Genomic DNA, 18,049 nt, shown 5'->3' on the forward strand with positions numbered 1-18,049 from the left:
CATTTTGGACGTTCTTCCATTTTGGACGTTCTTCCATTTTGGACGTTCTTCCATTTTGGACGTTCTTCCATTTTGGACGTTCTTCCATTTTGGACAATTTGGGGGGTTCGTTACGGAGTACAACAGCTCAAGAACTTCCAGCGCCAATGCTTCCATTCCGCACAGCAAAGACCGACCCATCTGTCTGCCTCGCAAAGGCACTGTCTCACCCTAATACCAATGTGCATTGTATGCAATCCGTACAACGTAAATACCTACATATCTGGTATACTATCGAGGACAGTTGCGAAGACCGAAATACCATGCCAGTGTGTTGCAGGAGCTCACGCCTGAAGATCTTGATGCGAATACGGCAACTAACCCACGGCAACTGTCCGCATTAAGTTACCTTTTCCTTGGGTCTGCATACGCACATGCGATTTCCGCGCAGCAATTGCGACCAGACTCGCCAGTTCCACAAGGGTTGCAAGCTATTCGAAGTCGGGGTCGCGTATTGATGTTCCTACCAACCAGGGGATGCGCGTACTGCGCATGGAATTCCGGGTGTACGTGCATCAGGCATGCACATGAACAAAATGGCTTACACGGTTTCTCCTACGGCACTAATGTTGCACAAGCATTCGGCGTGGTGATCTCTAAAATCCGGAAGCTTCTTTCTGAACCCGAGTTCTCGCCCAGCCGCCGTATGATGTCATTCAACCCAGCGCGCCTGTGCAGGTCACAGAACGGGCTGGACCAAAAGCCATGCATCTGCCCCTGTCTGTAGCGGAGCGAATCGCTTTTTCCCTCCTGTCGATCTGCAGGGCTGCCGTGTGGAGTCCTGGTACCGTAACTTGTACTGTACGGGTTAACCGTGTTTCAATTCCACGACACTCGGGTAACCCGGCAAGCGATGCGAAGCCAAGCATTCAAGTAATCGGGCAACAGATGGCGAAGGGAGCGGGCGCGCGCGACAGGGGGGTGAACCTCGAATGCGACGCAACGGTGCTCTCTTTCGTGATGGAGTGTATTCCGTAGTTAAACCCACAAGCAGAGTTGATTGATTGGCGAATGACCGCAGCGCGTTGGCTCAAGTCGAGAACACGACGGCGCCGAGGAAACCAGCATGTATCACCAAAGACTCGCCTTGCCGAGAAACAAGGCATACGGAACTACTTGAGTAAAGTACTACTTAGATACTCATCATCTAGTGTACCTGTAATGCGCTCCTTACTCAAAATTTGCCCAGACGGGATGCGGGATGGCCAGTGGAAGCATGCTTACTCTGTAGAGCACACAGACCCACTTTGCTAGTCCCGATTAGTACTCTAGTATCTCTTGGCGCCCGTCCCCCGCCCCGCCGGTCGAACTTTCCCAGAGATTCACGAGCTACTCGTCTTTCCCGTCTTGTCGACCCCTTGTCCCCCGGGCGCCCCTCGAGATTCACGAGCTACTCGTCTTTCCTGTCTTGTCGACCCCTTGTCCCCCGGGCGCCCCTCAAGATTCACGAGCTACTCGTCTTTCCTGTCTTGTCGACCCCTTGTCCCCCGGGCGCCCCTCAAGATTCACGAGCTAGTGTACTCGTCTTTCCCGTCTTGTTGACCCCTTATCTCCCCCCCCCCCGGTAAGTTATATACTATAAGCTTATAAGCTACTCGTCTTGTCGACCCCTTGTCTCCCCTGTCTTGTCCCCCCCTCTCGTCGCCTTATCTTATTGGAGCTCTCATCTTCCCCGTCTCATCCCCCGTCTTGCACCCAGTCTTGACTCTAACTCGGTACTCCAGCTTATTGCGACCTTTCTCGTCCTCGGCACTTAGATAAAATTTTTAATGCGTTTTGTTTCGACATATAGATATTATCAAATCCTGTTGTGGAGGACTCCGGCCCTACGTGCAGTGGGTACTTGGCCTCTATTGGGGACAGGCCTTGCGTGTATGATAGAGCTATACAATCCATGATTGTAGCCCCCACATTCGCTCGGTTCCGAGTGTAACACCTTACACAGTATGATGGCATGCCATTACACTCAAATGTTCTAGAACAGCCACCTAACGCGTTGTATGAAGGTATGTACAATACATAAAGTACATACAATACCTGGCGGTACGCGCCGTACCTCGCTGTGTAGCCAGGCACCCTCCCAGGAGGAAACGGCGGCGGTGGGTAGTTACTTGGTCCGTTGTTCCTGAGCTTTCCTGGATCGCCATACCGCCCCCCTCCAGGACACCAAGAGGTATGGTGAGAAAATTTTTTTAATTTTTTGTTTGCTCAATGGGAAGCAGCACGTCATAATTTCAGCCTCTCCCACTCAGGTCGAAGAGCTGCAAGGCTCGATATCCAAGGAGCGTAGGCTAGGATAGCAGCGACGAATCCGCAACTCCCATGTTGCAAGTGCCCCACTTGTGGTGATTCGGCCTGCACATCAGGTCCGTCAGGTCCGCGCGCAACGGCAGCCTGATGGATTCCGCACATTCCTGACGGTAGGAACCAAAAGGAAAGGCCCAGAAACATGCAATATAGGTACGACGCAGCCTCGAATGCCAAATGCGCAGAATGTAGTAGTGTAGTGAAGTTGTACCCTGCACTAGCCCGAGTTCGACCAAGATGTGCCGATCCCCGGAGCGACACCGCAACGCAAAACCCCTTATCATTTCATCTGACCGACGCACTTCACCTGCCACGCCCGAGTCTGCACTGCTGTGTGCTCCTGCAGTGTGCATGCCCACCTGCAGCAGCTGACACACTGGTAATTTGCACCGCGTGGTTGGGCTTTCTCAGTTACCTGGCCCCCAAGTGCAGCCGGGGGTGTACAAGGATTAGAGGTTGTACATGTGTTTGTGTAACATTCAGTACATACCCGGTGGTTAGTGCTGACTAATTAGTTCAGTACTACCACCTGTCTCCCGACAGGTAGGGCCAAAACCCCCAGACATGCCAATATTGCCGGACAGGTACGCGTCCAAATATATGTCCAATTTTACCAGTCAACTCCCTATATTCGAAGACACAACCACTGCCACAAGCCCAATTTAACCACTTTCCTATATACGATGCCTCTGACCGACCATATCCAGGAACCAGCCAGTATACAGGCCGCCAAATGGCTCCTTGCCGCTCGAACGCGCCACCAAACCAGCCGCTTACCCTATAGAAACGAACCTAGTATATAGCACGTAGCTTAACTATTTAAGACTAGAAAGACCTAGGTTAGCCAGTACTTAAAGTCTTTGAAGGATACTAGTCTTCTAGCTACTAGTAGCAACGCGATTAGAAGACCTTGGTCGCTTCGAAACGACGAAGATTCCGCCCTCGAAGGATACGTATACTAGCTTATCAAATCTAGATCTCTTACTACTAAAGATCTGCTCAAAGATACTATTAACCGTTTATAGGCATATTGTGATCCTCCTTACCCTCCTATTAGTAAGCACTAATAGTCACGTTAGAAGTAGGATTATCTATAGTTTTAGTTGATATTCTTTAAACTAGTTAAAGTAAACTAACTCTTAGCTAAGTAGTAGGTAGAAGATCTAGAGGTATTCTTTAATAAACTTAAGGATACTATCGAAATATATAAGATTATTATATCTGGCTATTGGAATGTAGATAAGACTAGATATATACTTATAATATTAAATAGGCGGTTTTAGATCTTGATAGTTAAAACGGATAAGAAGAAGAAGGTTAGTTCTCTCCCCTAGATACTAATATAGAATGCTTATTATAGTAATTTCTTAGCTAGAGATTCTAGATCTTTATAATTAAGAGTTAATAAGCCTAATTAGTGTTAGAAACGCGGTTGGTAATACTATTCTAGTATTCTATATCTTTAAATAGTAGCTATTGAAAGATTAGGATATTAAAGGTCTTAATAATAAGATATAATTCTATAAGTTAGATATAGTATTTAATAACTCTAAGATAATAATAGATTAGATATATTATTTTAATAAATACTCCTTTACTATCTATACCAAGTTCTAATAGTATAGTATAAGCTTTAAGGAATGGTTTGGTTATAATTATTATAACTATAGTTTTGCTCTTAGTATATACTTTATTAACCTAGATAATATTACTCCTAAAGATTTAGTCTATATATCTATATTATTAGAAGAATATATATATTAGCTACTTATCCTAGATAACTTTACAAGATATTATAACCTTAAACTTTATAAATATTATTTCTTGTTTAACATTCTTATTATCTTCCTCCCTCCCTATTTAATATATTTTATCTAGCTAATGGATATAGGGGTCTTTCGCCATCTTAAGGAAGTATATTAATAACGTCTCTAGTAGGTAGTTCGAAACGGTAATCTTATATTTATATAGGTAGACTTTATTAAAGGATTCTAGGAAATCTAGGAGGCTAGTTTTAGACATCGAAATATTATAATAGGATTTAAAAAGACTAGTCTTTTTCTACTAAACCAATATATTATAATAGACCAGATTAAGGAGAAAGTATTATCTAGTATAGCTATTAGATATCCTATAATGATTCCTAATAGTAAGCGATAGGTATATATAAAAAAAGGTATTAATTATATCTAAGAGTAGTATCTTAAGCTTTTTAGTTTACTAATATAAGAACATTTTTAGGATATTACATTAATAGTTAATAAGGGTTAGCTAATATATAAATATCTTAAGAACTTTATAAAGGATAAGAGAGCCTATTTAGCTATATTATCTACTAAGAAAATATAAGGCTAACTTATTAAGCTAATAGGAGAGGTTATAATAAATATAATCGTTTAATAGATTTATTAGGTTTAGGAGATCTAGGCTTAAAAGAATACTAAGGCTATTTAAGATATTAGCCGAAAAGCTATCTATATTACTATCAAGTAGATTAAATAGGATTACAGGGAGGAATATAAAGTCTAGAAGAAGCGCCCTAAAAATAAGATTTCTAGTACTAATAGGCATCGCCTTCATATAGTAACCTTTACTAAATTCCTAGAAAAGATTAATAAGAATGACTATCTTCCTCTTAATAATAACTACCCTCTTTAGGTTCTACTAAAGGAGCGTTAGCCACTAGCGTTTTTTGACTTAGGAGATAGAAAGGAAGTCCTAATCCCTTGGTTAGCAAAGAAGCTATTATCAGAAGTCAAACTCCTATCCCCTAAGCGTCCTAGGATATAGATTAGTAGCACGTCTATAATATCAATTGACAATAGCGATAATGACAGATTTAACTTTATAGATAGTAAAGATAAGCAAGAGGATAATACCGAGTCATTATCTCTGTCTAGGGTTAAGAAGGAGTCACCGTATATAGCTATTATCAAGGATATTAGGAGGTTTAAGAAGTGATACGCCTACAAGTTAGCAATAGCTATACTAGGGATAGTAACGCTAGGGACAGAAGATAATAACTATCTCTAGGAGGCTAAAAGAGAAGGTATTACTACGATTAAGAGTAATAGGGATAAGGAGTATAATATAGAGGGAGAGGGAGATGAAGGCAAGTTATATAACCAATTGTTTGACTAATTGTAACCGGATAGAATTAAATTTTACTACGTTTTTGAGCTTTTTAGAACCTAGTTTATAATTAGACTATTTATAGCTATTTAAGGCTATTGTTATGAGGGTAATTAAACTTGATAGTACCTTTTGTATAGATACGAAAGTATAGGAAATTTGGTGGTGATGTGTCTGGCAATATTGGTATGTCTGGGGGTTTTGGCCCTACCTGTCGGGAGATAGGTGGTAGTACTGAACTAATTAGTTAGCACTAACCACCGGGTATAATACCTGCCTGTATGCGGAGGAGAACGGCGGGATGGCGTCTTGTGGTGGCTTGCTCCGGGCACGTCGCTGGCGATAAGCCGGGAGTCTAGACCACCGATCGGCGTCAATCTGTTACAGGCTCGAGACCAGCCTCAGGAGGCCCCCCTTCATCGGGGAACAAGGCTTGAGAAAGCGTTATCTCCACATCTTCTTGGTGCAATGTGGATAAAAAAACAAAGGGTCCACCGGAAGTGGTTCAAAAGCCGGGAAAAATTGAAGGTCCTGCCCGGACTCGAACCGGGGTTGTCGGAATCAGAATCCGAAGTGATAACCGCTACACTACAGAACCTTTCAAGCTCTGTTGACCACCATCGCCTTTCTTATACTTTATAAAGTGCGTTTTCCGCCCACGACACTCGGGAAAGAGCGAGAGCTTGTAACCGACCCTCCCTCCTCTACAGTAGTTACATGACAAGTGGTCTTTTTGGCCTTTCTTCATAGAGGTTTTGTGTCGGGCTTATTCTTAATAATACAGACTCTCCAATGTTAGAAGAGGAGGCTGGCTCAACTAAAACGCCCACACAATTTACAATTCAATCCGTATTAGTTCAACCTCAGGACCGCAAACCGTGTTCTCTATCTGTGGTGGACCGGGCCCCACTAGTGTAGGGCTCTGCAGGGTGGCCCTGGTCAGCTTCTTCCTTCTTCCTCCATCACCGAACTCCATAGCAGATATACGAAGATCGTTGATTTCCGCATCCATCCATCCATCTACCACACTATCTTTTCGGCGAATATTCGGGGGGTTGTCAACCGCTTTTTCAAGCCGCCGTTGGCTGCCCCTTTCTCCAAGCAAGCCCGTACCTCTGCAATACCCAAGCCAGCGGAATGCCAAGGGAAATGATGGATGCGTAGACGGCGAAGCACCCTGCCGGTCCCAGATTCTCAACCATTGGCTGCAAGACGGCCACCGCCCCGCCGGCACTCAGACAGCGCACGAGATTGCTGGCCGCCTGGGCGGTGGCCGACCGGTTCATGTTGAGGTCCGTCAGGAGGGTCCCGCAGAGCTGAACAACCGCGCTGTTAATTAGCACACTGGCCCGGCATCTAATTAAGCTGTGTGTGTGTGTGTGGCTGTCCGGGACCATTCGCTTACCGTAAACGTGGCAGCCGTTGCAGTGCCCGTCAAGAACTGCATGACGAGCATGACAGCAATGTGCTGAGGAGTGTGTTAATCAATGCAGGTCTGGTTTCTTGTCGCATCACGAAAGGCAACACTTACCCAACGAAACTTGAGTGTCAAGCCATATCCGATAATCCCCGCCACTGTTGTCCCACTCAAGACGTAGATCCCTCTCAGCCGCGTCCTTTCGAGCGGAAACTCGGGTGACTTCCTGTCGTATTCGGCTCCCTCGTCCTTGCGCAGCCGGTCCACGGTGCGGCGGTAGTTCCGGTCGATAAATTTGCCTGACATCCCGTGAGTTCTTCCAATCTTCGGCACGGCTTGCCCAGCTGGGGCACGAATCAGCGTACCGGCACCGTACGATCCGAAACCGCCACCGATCCCCGAAGGTAGGTAGACCAGCCCGGCCTGGACGGAGTTGAGCCCGTAAAGCTTGGAGCCCTGGGCGTCGAGCGACGTCTGCAGCGCGGCCTTGACGGCATAGTTGATGGCAGTAATGAGGATGACCAGCAGTGACCCCTTGTCTGCTAGCACAGGCAGGCAAGCAAAGGGATTCGGGAACCGGAGCCTGGTTTTGGTGGGAGCTTTGTTCTCATGACCGTCTCTCTCTCCTCCTCTCATCATCTCGGTATCGCGCAACCTTCTTCGCCTCCGAATAAGCGAAAAGACGGTCTGGTAGATGAGCCCTCTAGGCTCGATACTGCCGTTCCCCACGATCTTCCGCTGAGTTTCCGGAAAGAACAACAGCATGATAACAAAGTGCGATCCCGTGAGGATGGCCAGGAACCAAAAGATCGCCCGCCAGCCAAAGGCCTGGGTCAGGCCACCGCCAATGACGGGTCCCAAGCTCGTGGCAAAGTCGGTCCTGGTGGGTGTCAGTTCCGGCAATTCTCTTCCTGTTCTCAGGGATCTCGTCACGGTCACACTGACATAAGAAGCAGCACCCCGACGAAGGAGCCCCTCTCATCAATCGTCGCAATGTCCGCAATAACCCCGTACGCAGCGCCGTACATCCCTATCAGGGTGACCGGATTAGCTTCCTTTGCTACGCATCCATAACCTCTAATGAATTTTGTCGTCTCCGTGAACTGGACAAACCCAGCTTAAGGTATCCACGGAAGGCCCCGCTACCTTTCTTGTTTTCTTAAAACAACACGGTAGCTTATCATCACCACCACCAACACCACCACCACCACCATCATCATCATCATCATCAGAGAATCAAACAAACAAGCCACGGAATGAGGACAAGAAAAGGAAAAACTCACCGCTGCTCCCCGCGCTCTGCATCATCCTCAGCACGAGCAGGCCGGCCCAGCGGCGGACGAGCGCGATGCCGACGTTGGCGCCGACGGTGAGGGCGAACATGAGGGCGTAGACGGGCCGGCGGCCGCCGCGGTCGGCCATGTCGCCCACGAAGGCGGGCGCGACGCCGGCGACGACCAGGTACGACGTGACGGTCAGCTGCACCAGCATCAGCGACACGCCCACGTCCTCGGCGACGCGCGTCAGCGCCGGGTAGTAGATGAAGGAGGACAGCGTCGAGAAGAGCGCGGCCAGCGAGGCGGCCAGTGCCACGAGCGTCTTCTGCGCCCGCGTGAACGTTGAGAAGGGCGGCTCGTCGTTGTTGTTGATCATGTCCCCCTCCGTGTTGGCCTTCTCCTTCTCCTTCTCCTTCTCCTTCTCCTTCGCCTTCTCCTCGCCCGCCTCTTCCGGCCCGGGTCTGCCAGTTATGGACGGTGTAGCTGGTGATATTGCGAGTGCTGGGGGCGGCGGTTGTTCTTGCTGCTGCTGCTGCTTCTCGGTCGCAGTGGTGAGATCTGACGCCAACGAGGAGGTAGATGACTCAACGACCCCTGGACTGGTTGAGGGTCGCGAATTCAGAACCGAGGTCCCGAGTGAGGCCTGTGACGGGATTCCTGTTGCCATTTTGGGCAATGTACGGAATATAATTATTCACCACAGGCGTTCACGGAATCGGGCGCCCTATGGACAGGGGCATATCACAACTCGGGTGCGCGGCACGCTTCGGCTGGGAGCGCTCCTTGTGAGACTACTGTGCTTTGAACCAGAAAAACAAAATCATCCACTCCGAGGTTGAGAACACTGCAGAATAGGTACGCCGGTGTTGTTACATGAGCGGTTGGCCGAGCGCGGGGTGCGTTTGGTTGTTGGGTGTTGGCTCCGCCGTTTGGGGCGGCGCATGCGGCACCACCACATCCCAAGACGATGTGATCAAGCGGTGTAAAGGTTGGTCAGATGAATCACATCACTAACCCCGTTGACAAACTTTGACACCTGCAGTGGTATATGCATGGCGGAATGGGAAGCTGCATGTTCTAGCTGCGACCTCGGATAATTAATATTCTACCCGAACCCAACAGTGGACTTCTGAGTACATTGCTGTAATTATCACAGTATGGAACAGAACTTGCAGAATCGGATGCACCCCTTGCGTTAACTTTCCCAGTTTCAGAATGATCTGGCGGCTACGCACTGTGAGTCTGAGTCAATGCACGGGCCGGGCTACGACGAGAACTAATTATTGAGCGGACCGTTGCATGAACCGTCTTCGTGGCTTGCAGTCATAACGTCAAGAAACAGGCACTCGGCCCGTATGAGCTGGTTTTTACCCGCTTGAATTGGGTATTGTTCAATCGTTGGCACGAAGGCGAGTTTAGCCCTCGAATTAATATCTCTCCCAGAGCTCGAAGTATATCCGGTTCTCCTTTTCTTCTCAAGGTACAACAGCTATCCAAAAAAAAAAAAAAAAATACGGCCGCCAAAGAGGTCGTTATGGCTTACAGATGAGATTGGGCCAGTCCCGGAGGGCTGTTCTTTGCAGCCTCTTCCTCCAGCACACGCTCTACTAGAAGTCGCATGTTACTGACGAAACTGGGTTATGTTAGTCTCTTAATAACACTAGAACTCTGAAAAAAGTGCACTTACATCTCCCGCAACTTGGGATCATGCGGGTAAAGGGTCGACAACAAGATTTGGCACCGGAGCATGTAGAGGGTGTTCCGGCTGTCGACGTCTTCCTCCGGCTCAGAAATTGGAACACGCTTCCAGTACTCCTTTAGGTACGGCTTGCCCAGGGGGTACCTCGGGTTTCGAATGACACCGAGATCGACTGTTCGATCGGGTCAGCTGGCTAAGAGATCAATCGAGGTCACGGCCGCACGCACCCTCATTATGAGCCCACATGGCACAGGCGTCATACACGCACACGGTCTCGCCGTCGCTCTGGTACTTGACATTGCCGGGCCAAAGATCTGCGTGGATCAAGCACGGCGTGACCGAGCGGCCGTCGCTCTCCAGCGGACGCAAGTACCGAGGCAACACCTTCTCAAAAAATAGCGGGCGCAGCCTCTCGAGCTCCTCGTGCGGCTCCCCGTTGTGGGCAGCGTCCTCCTTGTCAAGGAAATCCTTCATCTGTCTCGTCCAGAACTCTTCCCAGCTTTCCGACCAGGTGTTGTCCTGCTCGATGTTGCCAAAACGCGTATTGACAGGGAAACCGAACTTGCCAGTCGGCGATTTGCCCATGCTGCGACTGTGCAGGGCGGCAACGGCCTCCATGTAGGACTCCTCGCGAGGGATATCGTCCTCAATCATCTCAACGAACTCGGCGAGGAAAAAGTGCTTGTCTGGACGGGACTTGTACCTGCCCGTGGCGACCGGACGCGGCACATGCTCCGGAATAAACTCGTAGGTGGCATTTTCGGACACCCAGGCAGACTGCACGCAGCCGTAACCCTCCTCGCCTGATCCTTCCTTTTCAAAGAACACCTGGGTGTTGCCATCGGGCAGCCTAACTTCGATCCTGTAGGTGTTGCAGTAGTCGCTCATACCGGAGGGCGTGACGGAAACTACCTCGCCTCCTTTCGGGAGGGCTTCGGCGAGCAAGTTAGTGCTTCTTATTGTGTGTCAGACCCGATACGGAATGAACTTACCGGCTAGGAGGTTCTCGTCAAGCTTCTGCTTCTCCTCCACATCCCTCACGTCGGTGGCCATGGTGGGCTCAGTATCGGCGTCCTGTCGTCCAGTCCCAATAAGGTGAAAAGCGAAGGGGATGGAATCGGCGAGATCTCAGTAAGCTCCATGACATTTAAGGGTGGAGTTAGCTCTGCTTGTTGTGCCTGTTGCGGCGGCACAGCAAAACATCCAAATGCTTCTGCGCCGTCTGCGGCTGGGCCGTTGGAGTCCGGACCCGGTGGGAAGTTAAGACGGCGGCCAATTGAGTGTCCTGTTTCGGGTAATCGACCTGTATCACCTGCAGTGAGCTCGGTTGTTGGTTTCAAGTTGCAAACCGACAGCAGCCTCCAGCCACCGTACGAATAACGAACAATGTCTGCGCCATTGTTCGTCTCCATGGACCACGAGAAATGTGAAGACAGACGGAGACAGGTGAAATAAAATAAATTCAAAGAACAAATACCCATGGTCAAGACTTGATGAAAATAAGCTGTTCAAAGCCGCAAGTCGATTTCGTTCGATTGTGCCTCGAGAGCCTGAATGACCAAGGAGGAAGGAGTTGTGTGGTTCATTCATGCAGTAATTAGTTAATTGTTAATTACTCTTTTAGCACAAAGTGGAACCATCGATGCGGGAACCTTGGCCGCCCTTCAAGATCGATTAATTACGTTCCCGAACCAAGCCAGGCTTTGCCGTAACAAAAAGTTGAAATCTCACTCGCAGTATGCACCCGCAAGCATCACCAGAGATTCACTGTGGATCTGTGAATCCCTTACCATCATCTAATCTCTCCACAGTGTCGGACGCAAGCGCATTTTCCATGGGTTTCCAGCAGCGGCCGCGGAAAAGTCATCGAGTTAATTAGCAGACCCGCCGGCGCAGTTCCGAAGCTGTCAGGTCAGGAACCGGCGACCGTTTCAAGATCCGGTCCTGACGCATCCGATTTCGACGAGACCACATCCATCGACCCGTATGTAGCCATTCACCAACCACGAAACCGAGCAGCAGGAGAGAAAAAGACGATACCGAACCATAGGCCACGGCCGCCACAGCCTGACGAACCCCAGACTCTCCGCAGCGAGATGGCCTCAAACAAAAAGATCCAGGCACGTATCGGCCACAGCCAGGACGACTGGGCGGCAGCCGCTCTTGGCCTCCTCTTCCGTTTCCCGCCTCATCTAGGGGACAATCATGTAAAACTCTCCAACCCCCCGGTTCCATGTTCAGCGGTTCCTCGGTTTTCACCAATATTGCCCCCCTCCTGAACTAGTCTCATCCAACTTTAGAGGGCTGTTATCATCCTTTTCATCAATTCGCACAATTGTCACGCCATCGAACGAGACAACGGTGGCTTGTCATTGTCCTATGACGTCTCTTCCGTAGTAGTGCAGCAAACTTGCTCCTTGACTACTCATCAGCAGCGAGCGGTACCGAGGAGAGATGTCTGTGGCACTTCGAGTAGGTGATTGCGGATAGCTTTGTGTCTGGTCGAGCAATGAACACGATCTGACCAGCAGCAGACGCAAACATTCCAACCCATAGATACATGGGACTCGGCAGACAGGACCAAAATCAGTGTGTCTACTCTCAGCGTACCAGTCGATCAAGGCCGTCAGCCATCACCGGGCAGGTTCCGGGGCAGGCTGCAGAGTCTTAGGCGAGCAACGTCCCCGGCTCGTTCCAAGAATTCGCAGTCACTAGACAGCTCAAAGGGAGCTCTGGGTCTGACGCTCCTGCACGAACCCTCGGAACCTCGAATTGATTTCGTCTTTGTGAGTAACTCCCATCCACCCGTTCGAACAATGGCACTAATAGCTCTAGGTCCATGGCTTGAATGGCGGCTCAAGGAGGTCATGGAGCGCCACTTCGGACCCTTCCACATTCTGGCCGAAAGAATGGTTGCCATCCGAGACCGGCTTCCGACACGTGCGCATTCACACGTTTGGCTACGACTCGGACTGGACAAAGTCGCAGCAGAGCACCTTGACAATTCATGATTTCGGCCAGGCTCTGCTGGCAGATCTGTACAACTCGCCACACCTGAAAAAGAATGGCAACGTAAGTACCCCGACTGCTCCTCCCTCACTATCTACTAATTCATTATATGTTAACCATATTCATTTGACTAGACTCCCATTGTTCTCATTGCCCATAGCATGGGGGGTTTGGTAGTGAAAAAGGTGGGTCGCAGGAACGGCTCTCAACTAGAAGGGGAGTAATAATTAATTAGATGCTGGCTAACACGGGTGCAGGCCTACTTGCTCGCGAAAAGAGACCCCCTCTACGCGGACATCGCAAGCAGGATTCATAGTTTGTATTTTCTTGGTACCCCGCATCGTGGGGCCGATTCGAGTGCTTTTGTGACTGCCTTGATTTCCATGTCGATAGGCTCTGGTTCGAAGGCATTCGTCAAGGAGCTAATCCCCCGCTCTGGAACGCTCCAGGTACGTTCGACAACACCATACGACGGAGGAGGTGACCCAGGTTGAAAACGCTGACGAGACAGGCCATCAACGATGAGTTCCGGCACGTTTGCAATGATGTGCGTATCTGGTCCTTCTTTGAAGGGGTTCCAACCTCCACGGGCCCGACCAGCACCATGATTGTTGAGAAAGAGTCGGCTGTCATGGGTACGATCCCGCCGGTCCTTCATCTATCTAAACGATGCTAACCATTGCACAGGGCTTCCTGGCGAACACACCCAATATCTGCAGGCCAACCACCGACGCCTGGTCAAATTTGATTCGGTGGACGATCCGAACTACAACATCCTGCTCCGCTGCTTCAACACGACGATCGAGGAAATTGAGAAGAGCTGTAAGTCGAAAAGTCCATGTTTGTTTAGCATCGTGCCCCTGACAGAAAGGCAGTTGCCGCGGATAAGTTCGAGAACCACCGCTCCCAGATGAAGCAGATCGCCCAGGCCTTTGATGTGGCCGAGCGCCCAGACGGCGACTTCATTCGAATGCTCGACAAACTGCACACGGGCTCTTGCGAGTGGCTGACCTCCCACGAAGCCTTCCATGACTGGCTAGAGTGTGACCCCGGTGACCCTGATGCCACCGTCAAGGCCATCACTTCCGGCCCATTCAAGCCAACGCCTCGGTTTTTGTGGCTCAACGGTCCTCCCGGATCCGGCAAATCCGTTGCCTCGGGGCATGTCATCAAGTACCTTCAGTCCTACAACCTCGACTGCGCCTACTTCTTCTTCAAAAGCAATGAAAAGCCGACTCTCACGCAGTTTCTCCTGTCCATAGCACTACAAATGGCCGAGTCCAACTTCCAGATTCGCCATACCTTCCTGGCCATGATGGAAGAGGGCGAAACCATCGGCGGTCATAGCGACCATGTCATGGTATGGAACAACATTTTCCTAGGACGCATCTTCAAGATGGCCCTCTCACAGCCCCAGTACTGGGTCATCGACGCCCTTGACGAGTGCCAACCACGGCTCCTTAGCACGCTGATGTCCATGTTCTCAAGAATCGAGCCGACAGTTCCGCTCAGAATCTTCATCACCAGCCGTCCCAGCGGTCATGTTGAGAGGCTGCTGAACCAGGAGAAGATCATGAGAGTGGAACTGCACACTGGTCAGGCAGAGTCGCTCAGAGACATCGATGCCTTTGTCAGGTCCAGGCTGTCACCCAGCATCATCGAGGAGTTCAACGAAGATGACGGCGATCTGGTGGCCGAGATTATCGAGAAATCAAACGGAATCTTCCTCTGGGCATCCCTCATCATGACAAGGCTCGACGAGGCCCACAGCATTGAGGCCATGCGCAAGACCCTCGACCAGGTACCCTCCGAGATGAGTGGCATGTACAACGGGATCCTCGAGAGCATCGTCGAGTCCCCAAACGCGGACCTCGCCCACTGTATTCTCAAGTGGGTTGTCTGCGCCCGGAAACCCCTGACGACCGAAGAGCTGCGAGAGGTGGTTCGCCTAGACATCAACCAGACCCTGCGCACCTCGGACAGGTTCTCGCAAATCTGTGGCAACCTCATCACGGTTGACAACAATCTCGTTCAGGTCATGCACCAAACCGTCAAGGAATTCCTCACCGGCGAGCAATCCGATTATTACATCCCGCGGTCGTGGTCTCACGCGCGCATTGCTGAACTCTGCCTTCAGCACCTTAACGGCCGCAACTTCAGCCCCCCTCGCACGCGCCGTGCTCCGGCTGTTTCCTCCAGAGCCGACCCCAGCAGCAACAACAGCTCCGCCGCCTTCGACGACTACGCGGCCGCCAACTTCTCCTATCACCTCGCGCACTGCTCCCCATCCGAATCCACCCTCGACCTCCTCCCGCTCCTCGGCACCTTTGTCTCTTCCAACGTGCTGACCTGGATCGAGCGCGTCGCCAAGACCGGCCGCCTCTCCCTTATCACCCGAACTATCCAGAACCTCAAAACGTATCTCTCCCGCCAGGTCGTCACATCCTCCCCGCTCAACGCCGACTACCAGCTCACCGTCCGCTTCGTCGACGACCTCATGCGCCTCTCGGCCATCTACGGCCCCAATCTCGTCAACATGCCGTCCAGCATCTACTCGCTAATCCCGCTGCTCTGCCCCAGGTCAAGCCTTATCCACTGGAAGTTTGCGCGCCAGCAGTTCCCCAGGCAGAAGGTCCTCTGCACGTTCAACAACGACTGGGACGAGCGCCTGAGCTCCTTCGCCTTCTCGTCACGCGTCATGTCTATCGCCTGTGCCGACCAGTTCTTCGCGGTCGGCCTGGGCGACGGCGCCATCAAGGTCTACCGGCAGAGCACGTTTGAGCTGCTGAACACGGTATACCACGGCGAGCCCGTGCGGAGGCTGGCCAACGGAAACCTCACGGGGATCTTGATTTCGGGCGGGCTGAAGACGCTCAAGATCTGGGGTCCGAAGCAGGTGCTGCTGTGGACCGCGGCGGTGCCGGAGCAGCCGCTCTCGTTCCGGTTCAGTCCCGACGACTCCAAGGTGTACGTGCCGCTACGGAACGGCGAGGTGCACGTGTACCGGGCAAGGGACGGGGCGAGGTTAGATGCGCTGGAGATCCTGGGGGAGGACAGCTCGTCTTCGTCGTCGTCGTCGTCGTCGTCGTCAGACTCGGATTCGGACCACGGCGGCGGCGTGGAGCGCAAGAACCAGCAGAAGCGGACGATGCCGACGCTGATCCGGATCAGCCCGATGCTGGGAATCGCGGCCATCGCGTACCGGAGCTCGCACCTGCAGCTGTCGTACTACGAGAGCGGCGAGAAGGTCGAAACGTTCGAGAAGGAGGGCTACGAGGACGGGGGGCTGCCGCCGCAGGTGCTGGATGTCGCGTTCAACGAGAACCCCGAGCAGAACCTGATGGCAGTGGCGTACCAGGACGGGGACCTCGTGACGCTCGACCCGTGGGCGCTGCAGCAGAAGCACGCGTACCATCTGAACGCGCACACGCTCGCGGCGTCGCCCGACGGGCACACGCTGGCCGCGGGCGACAGCGAGTGCGTCATCTCGCTCTTTGCCTTTGACGGCCTGCGGCTGCTGTGCCGGATCCATTCTCTCGAGGAGCGCATCATGGGCATCGTGTTCGCCTCCAACAGCCTGCGGCTCTTTGATCTCAGGGGCAACAACTGCAACGTCTGGGAGCCGGCGGTGCTCATCAAGAAAAACCTTGCCGACGACAGCTCGAGCGAGGAGGCGGACGACTACCTGATGCCCGCGTCCAACCTGATCTGCACGCGGATGTTCGAGGGCAGCAAGGCCATCACCGTCATGACGCAGGCGGGAGACTCCAACTTTGTCTTTTGCGGACGCGAGGAAGGTTCCATCACGGTACACGACGTCAGCTCCGGCAAGGTGTGTGCCGAGTTTCAATTCCACGCCCGCATGGTCGACGTCCGCCACCTCGAGTGGAACGCGCAGAAGCAGGTCCTCTTCAGCGTCGACGCCTCGCGACGGTGCGTCGTCACGAGGGTGAGCCTGCCGACGTCGGCGACGGCGACCACGGCGGTGCAGAAGCAGCAGCAGCAAGCCCGGCTGCGGAGTGTCGAGCACATCCTCGACTTCCGGGCGTCAGATACGGTCGTCCAGGCTCTCATCAGCCCCGACGCGTCCGCCTTCCTCGTCGTGACGGCATCCGGAGAGGAGCTGCACCTCCCGGGCGAGGCAGGCTGCACCATCCAGTCGGCACACTCCTCGAACAAAGCGCGCTGGCTGCGGCACCCCACGGACCCCGAGCGCCTCCTGCTCTTCCAAAACGATAGCGCGGTCCTCCACGTCTTCCGCTGGAAGGACCTCACCCGCGAGACACCCGAGCAGGGTTTCTCCGTCGTCCTCCCGCCGGAACTCGCCTCGGCCCCCTCCGCCCTGACAAATGACTGGCACTTCCGACCCGGGTCATCCATACTCGTGCAAGCCGTCTCGTTCCCGCGCCTTTCCTCCTCCTCTTCCTCCTCAAACACAGGCTTCCTCACGCTAGACCTCTCCCAGCTCAGCGACCCGGCCGAGAGGACGAGTATCGCGGCGCAGTGTGTGTGCCGGCGGCTGGCGTCGCAGGTCAAGTCGGTCCTGGGGGTGCACCGGTCGAGCCTGTATTTCCTGAGCGGGCGCGGGTGGGTGTGCTCGATCGGGCTCAAGAACCTGGCGGCGAGCAAGTCGTACGTGCGGCACTTCTTCATCCCGTCGGTGTGGCAGACGGGCGGGGCGGAGCCGATGGCGCGGGTGGTGTCCAAGACGACGGTGGCGATGGCGTACCGGGACGAGCTGGTGGTGCTGCAGGGGTTCTTGGAGTTTGAGCACAAGACTCGGTTTGGAGAGGAGAACGGGCGGGACGATGGGGAGGAAAAGGAAGAGAAGAGAGAGGAAGGGGGGCTAGAAGACGAAGAAGGTAGTCGGGAGGGCGAAGGAACGAAGAAGACGGCGGCGCCTGTCATCAGGACTTCATGAATCGTAGTGGAAAGTAATTACTACCCGGAAACGGAAAATACAGGACGGCGTGGGGGACCCCTAATTAGGGGAAGAGGAGCGAACGGGGTTGTTCAGGGAAAATTGGCGGAGGTCTCGTTTTCCTTCCTTCCATGAGATGCTTCGAGACTGTTTGTTTTAATTACTGCAAAAAGTCTTCCGGAGCCTCTATTATCTGAGATTGGAGCCAATGTCTTGTCTTTTATGTTCTTTTGGATCTTCATGGCAAC

General features: G+C 52.1%; 4 protein-coding genes and 1 non-coding gene across 5 annotated transcripts; 2 read left to right on the forward strand and 3 right to left on the reverse strand.

The window, feature by feature from the left end:
• Window positions 1-6,004: 6,004 nt before the first annotated feature.
• Window positions 6,005-6,076, reverse strand: P884DRAFT_t36. Its single transcript has one exon. It is a non-coding gene; the product is annotated as a tRNA-Gln (tRNA).
• Window positions 6,077-6,548: 472 nt separating this feature from the next.
• P884DRAFT_194286 (major facilitator superfamily domain-containing protein) lies at window positions 6,549-7,923 on the reverse strand (the record flags this gene model as incomplete). The annotated part of the gene is made up of 5 exons (XM_069437822.1): window positions 6,549-6,794; window positions 6,884-6,946; window positions 7,010-7,194; window positions 7,261-7,775; window positions 7,841-7,923. 5 exons carry the CDS (start codon window positions 7,921-7,923, stop codon window positions 6,549-6,551), a joined length of 1,092 nt encoding a protein of 363 aa, XP_069299960.1.
• A 1,788-nt stretch (window positions 7,924-9,711) lies between these two features.
• Window positions 9,712-10,924, reverse strand: P884DRAFT_275391 (Fructosamine kinase-domain-containing protein; the record flags this gene model as incomplete). Its single annotated transcript, XM_069442837.1, has 4 exons — window positions 9,712-9,805; window positions 9,860-10,043; window positions 10,099-10,803; window positions 10,864-10,924. The coding sequence occupies 4 exons, from the start codon at window positions 10,922-10,924 to the stop codon at window positions 9,712-9,714; spliced, it is 1,044 nt and encodes a 347-aa protein (XP_069299961.1).
• A 1,321-nt stretch (window positions 10,925-12,245) lies between these two features.
• P884DRAFT_237710 (uncharacterized protein) lies at window positions 12,246-12,943 on the forward strand (the record flags this gene model as incomplete). The annotated part of the gene is made up of 3 exons (XM_069440051.1): window positions 12,246-12,343; window positions 12,406-12,657; window positions 12,707-12,943. Coding segments are annotated over exons 1-3 (507 nt in total), but the record flags the coding sequence as incomplete, so codon positions are not given.
• A 320-nt stretch (window positions 12,944-13,263) lies between these two features.
• On the forward strand, window positions 13,264-17,801 carry P884DRAFT_282990 (uncharacterized protein; the record flags this gene model as incomplete). Its single annotated transcript, XM_069443629.1, has 4 exons — window positions 13,264-13,329; window positions 13,392-13,515; window positions 13,568-13,702; window positions 13,756-17,801. The coding sequence occupies 4 exons, from the start codon at window positions 13,264-13,266 to the stop codon at window positions 17,799-17,801; spliced, it is 4,371 nt and encodes a 1,456-aa protein (XP_069299963.1).
• Window positions 17,802-18,049: the final 248 nt, after the last annotated feature.

Source organism: Thermothelomyces heterothallicus (genome assembly GCF_042370625.1).
Source record: "Thermothelomyces heterothallicus CBS 202.75 unplaced genomic scaffold P884_scaffold_4, whole genome shotgun sequence".
In the NCBI taxonomy this organism is placed as follows: Eukaryota; Fungi; Ascomycota; class Sordariomycetes; order Sordariales; family Chaetomiaceae; genus Thermothelomyces; species Thermothelomyces heterothallicus.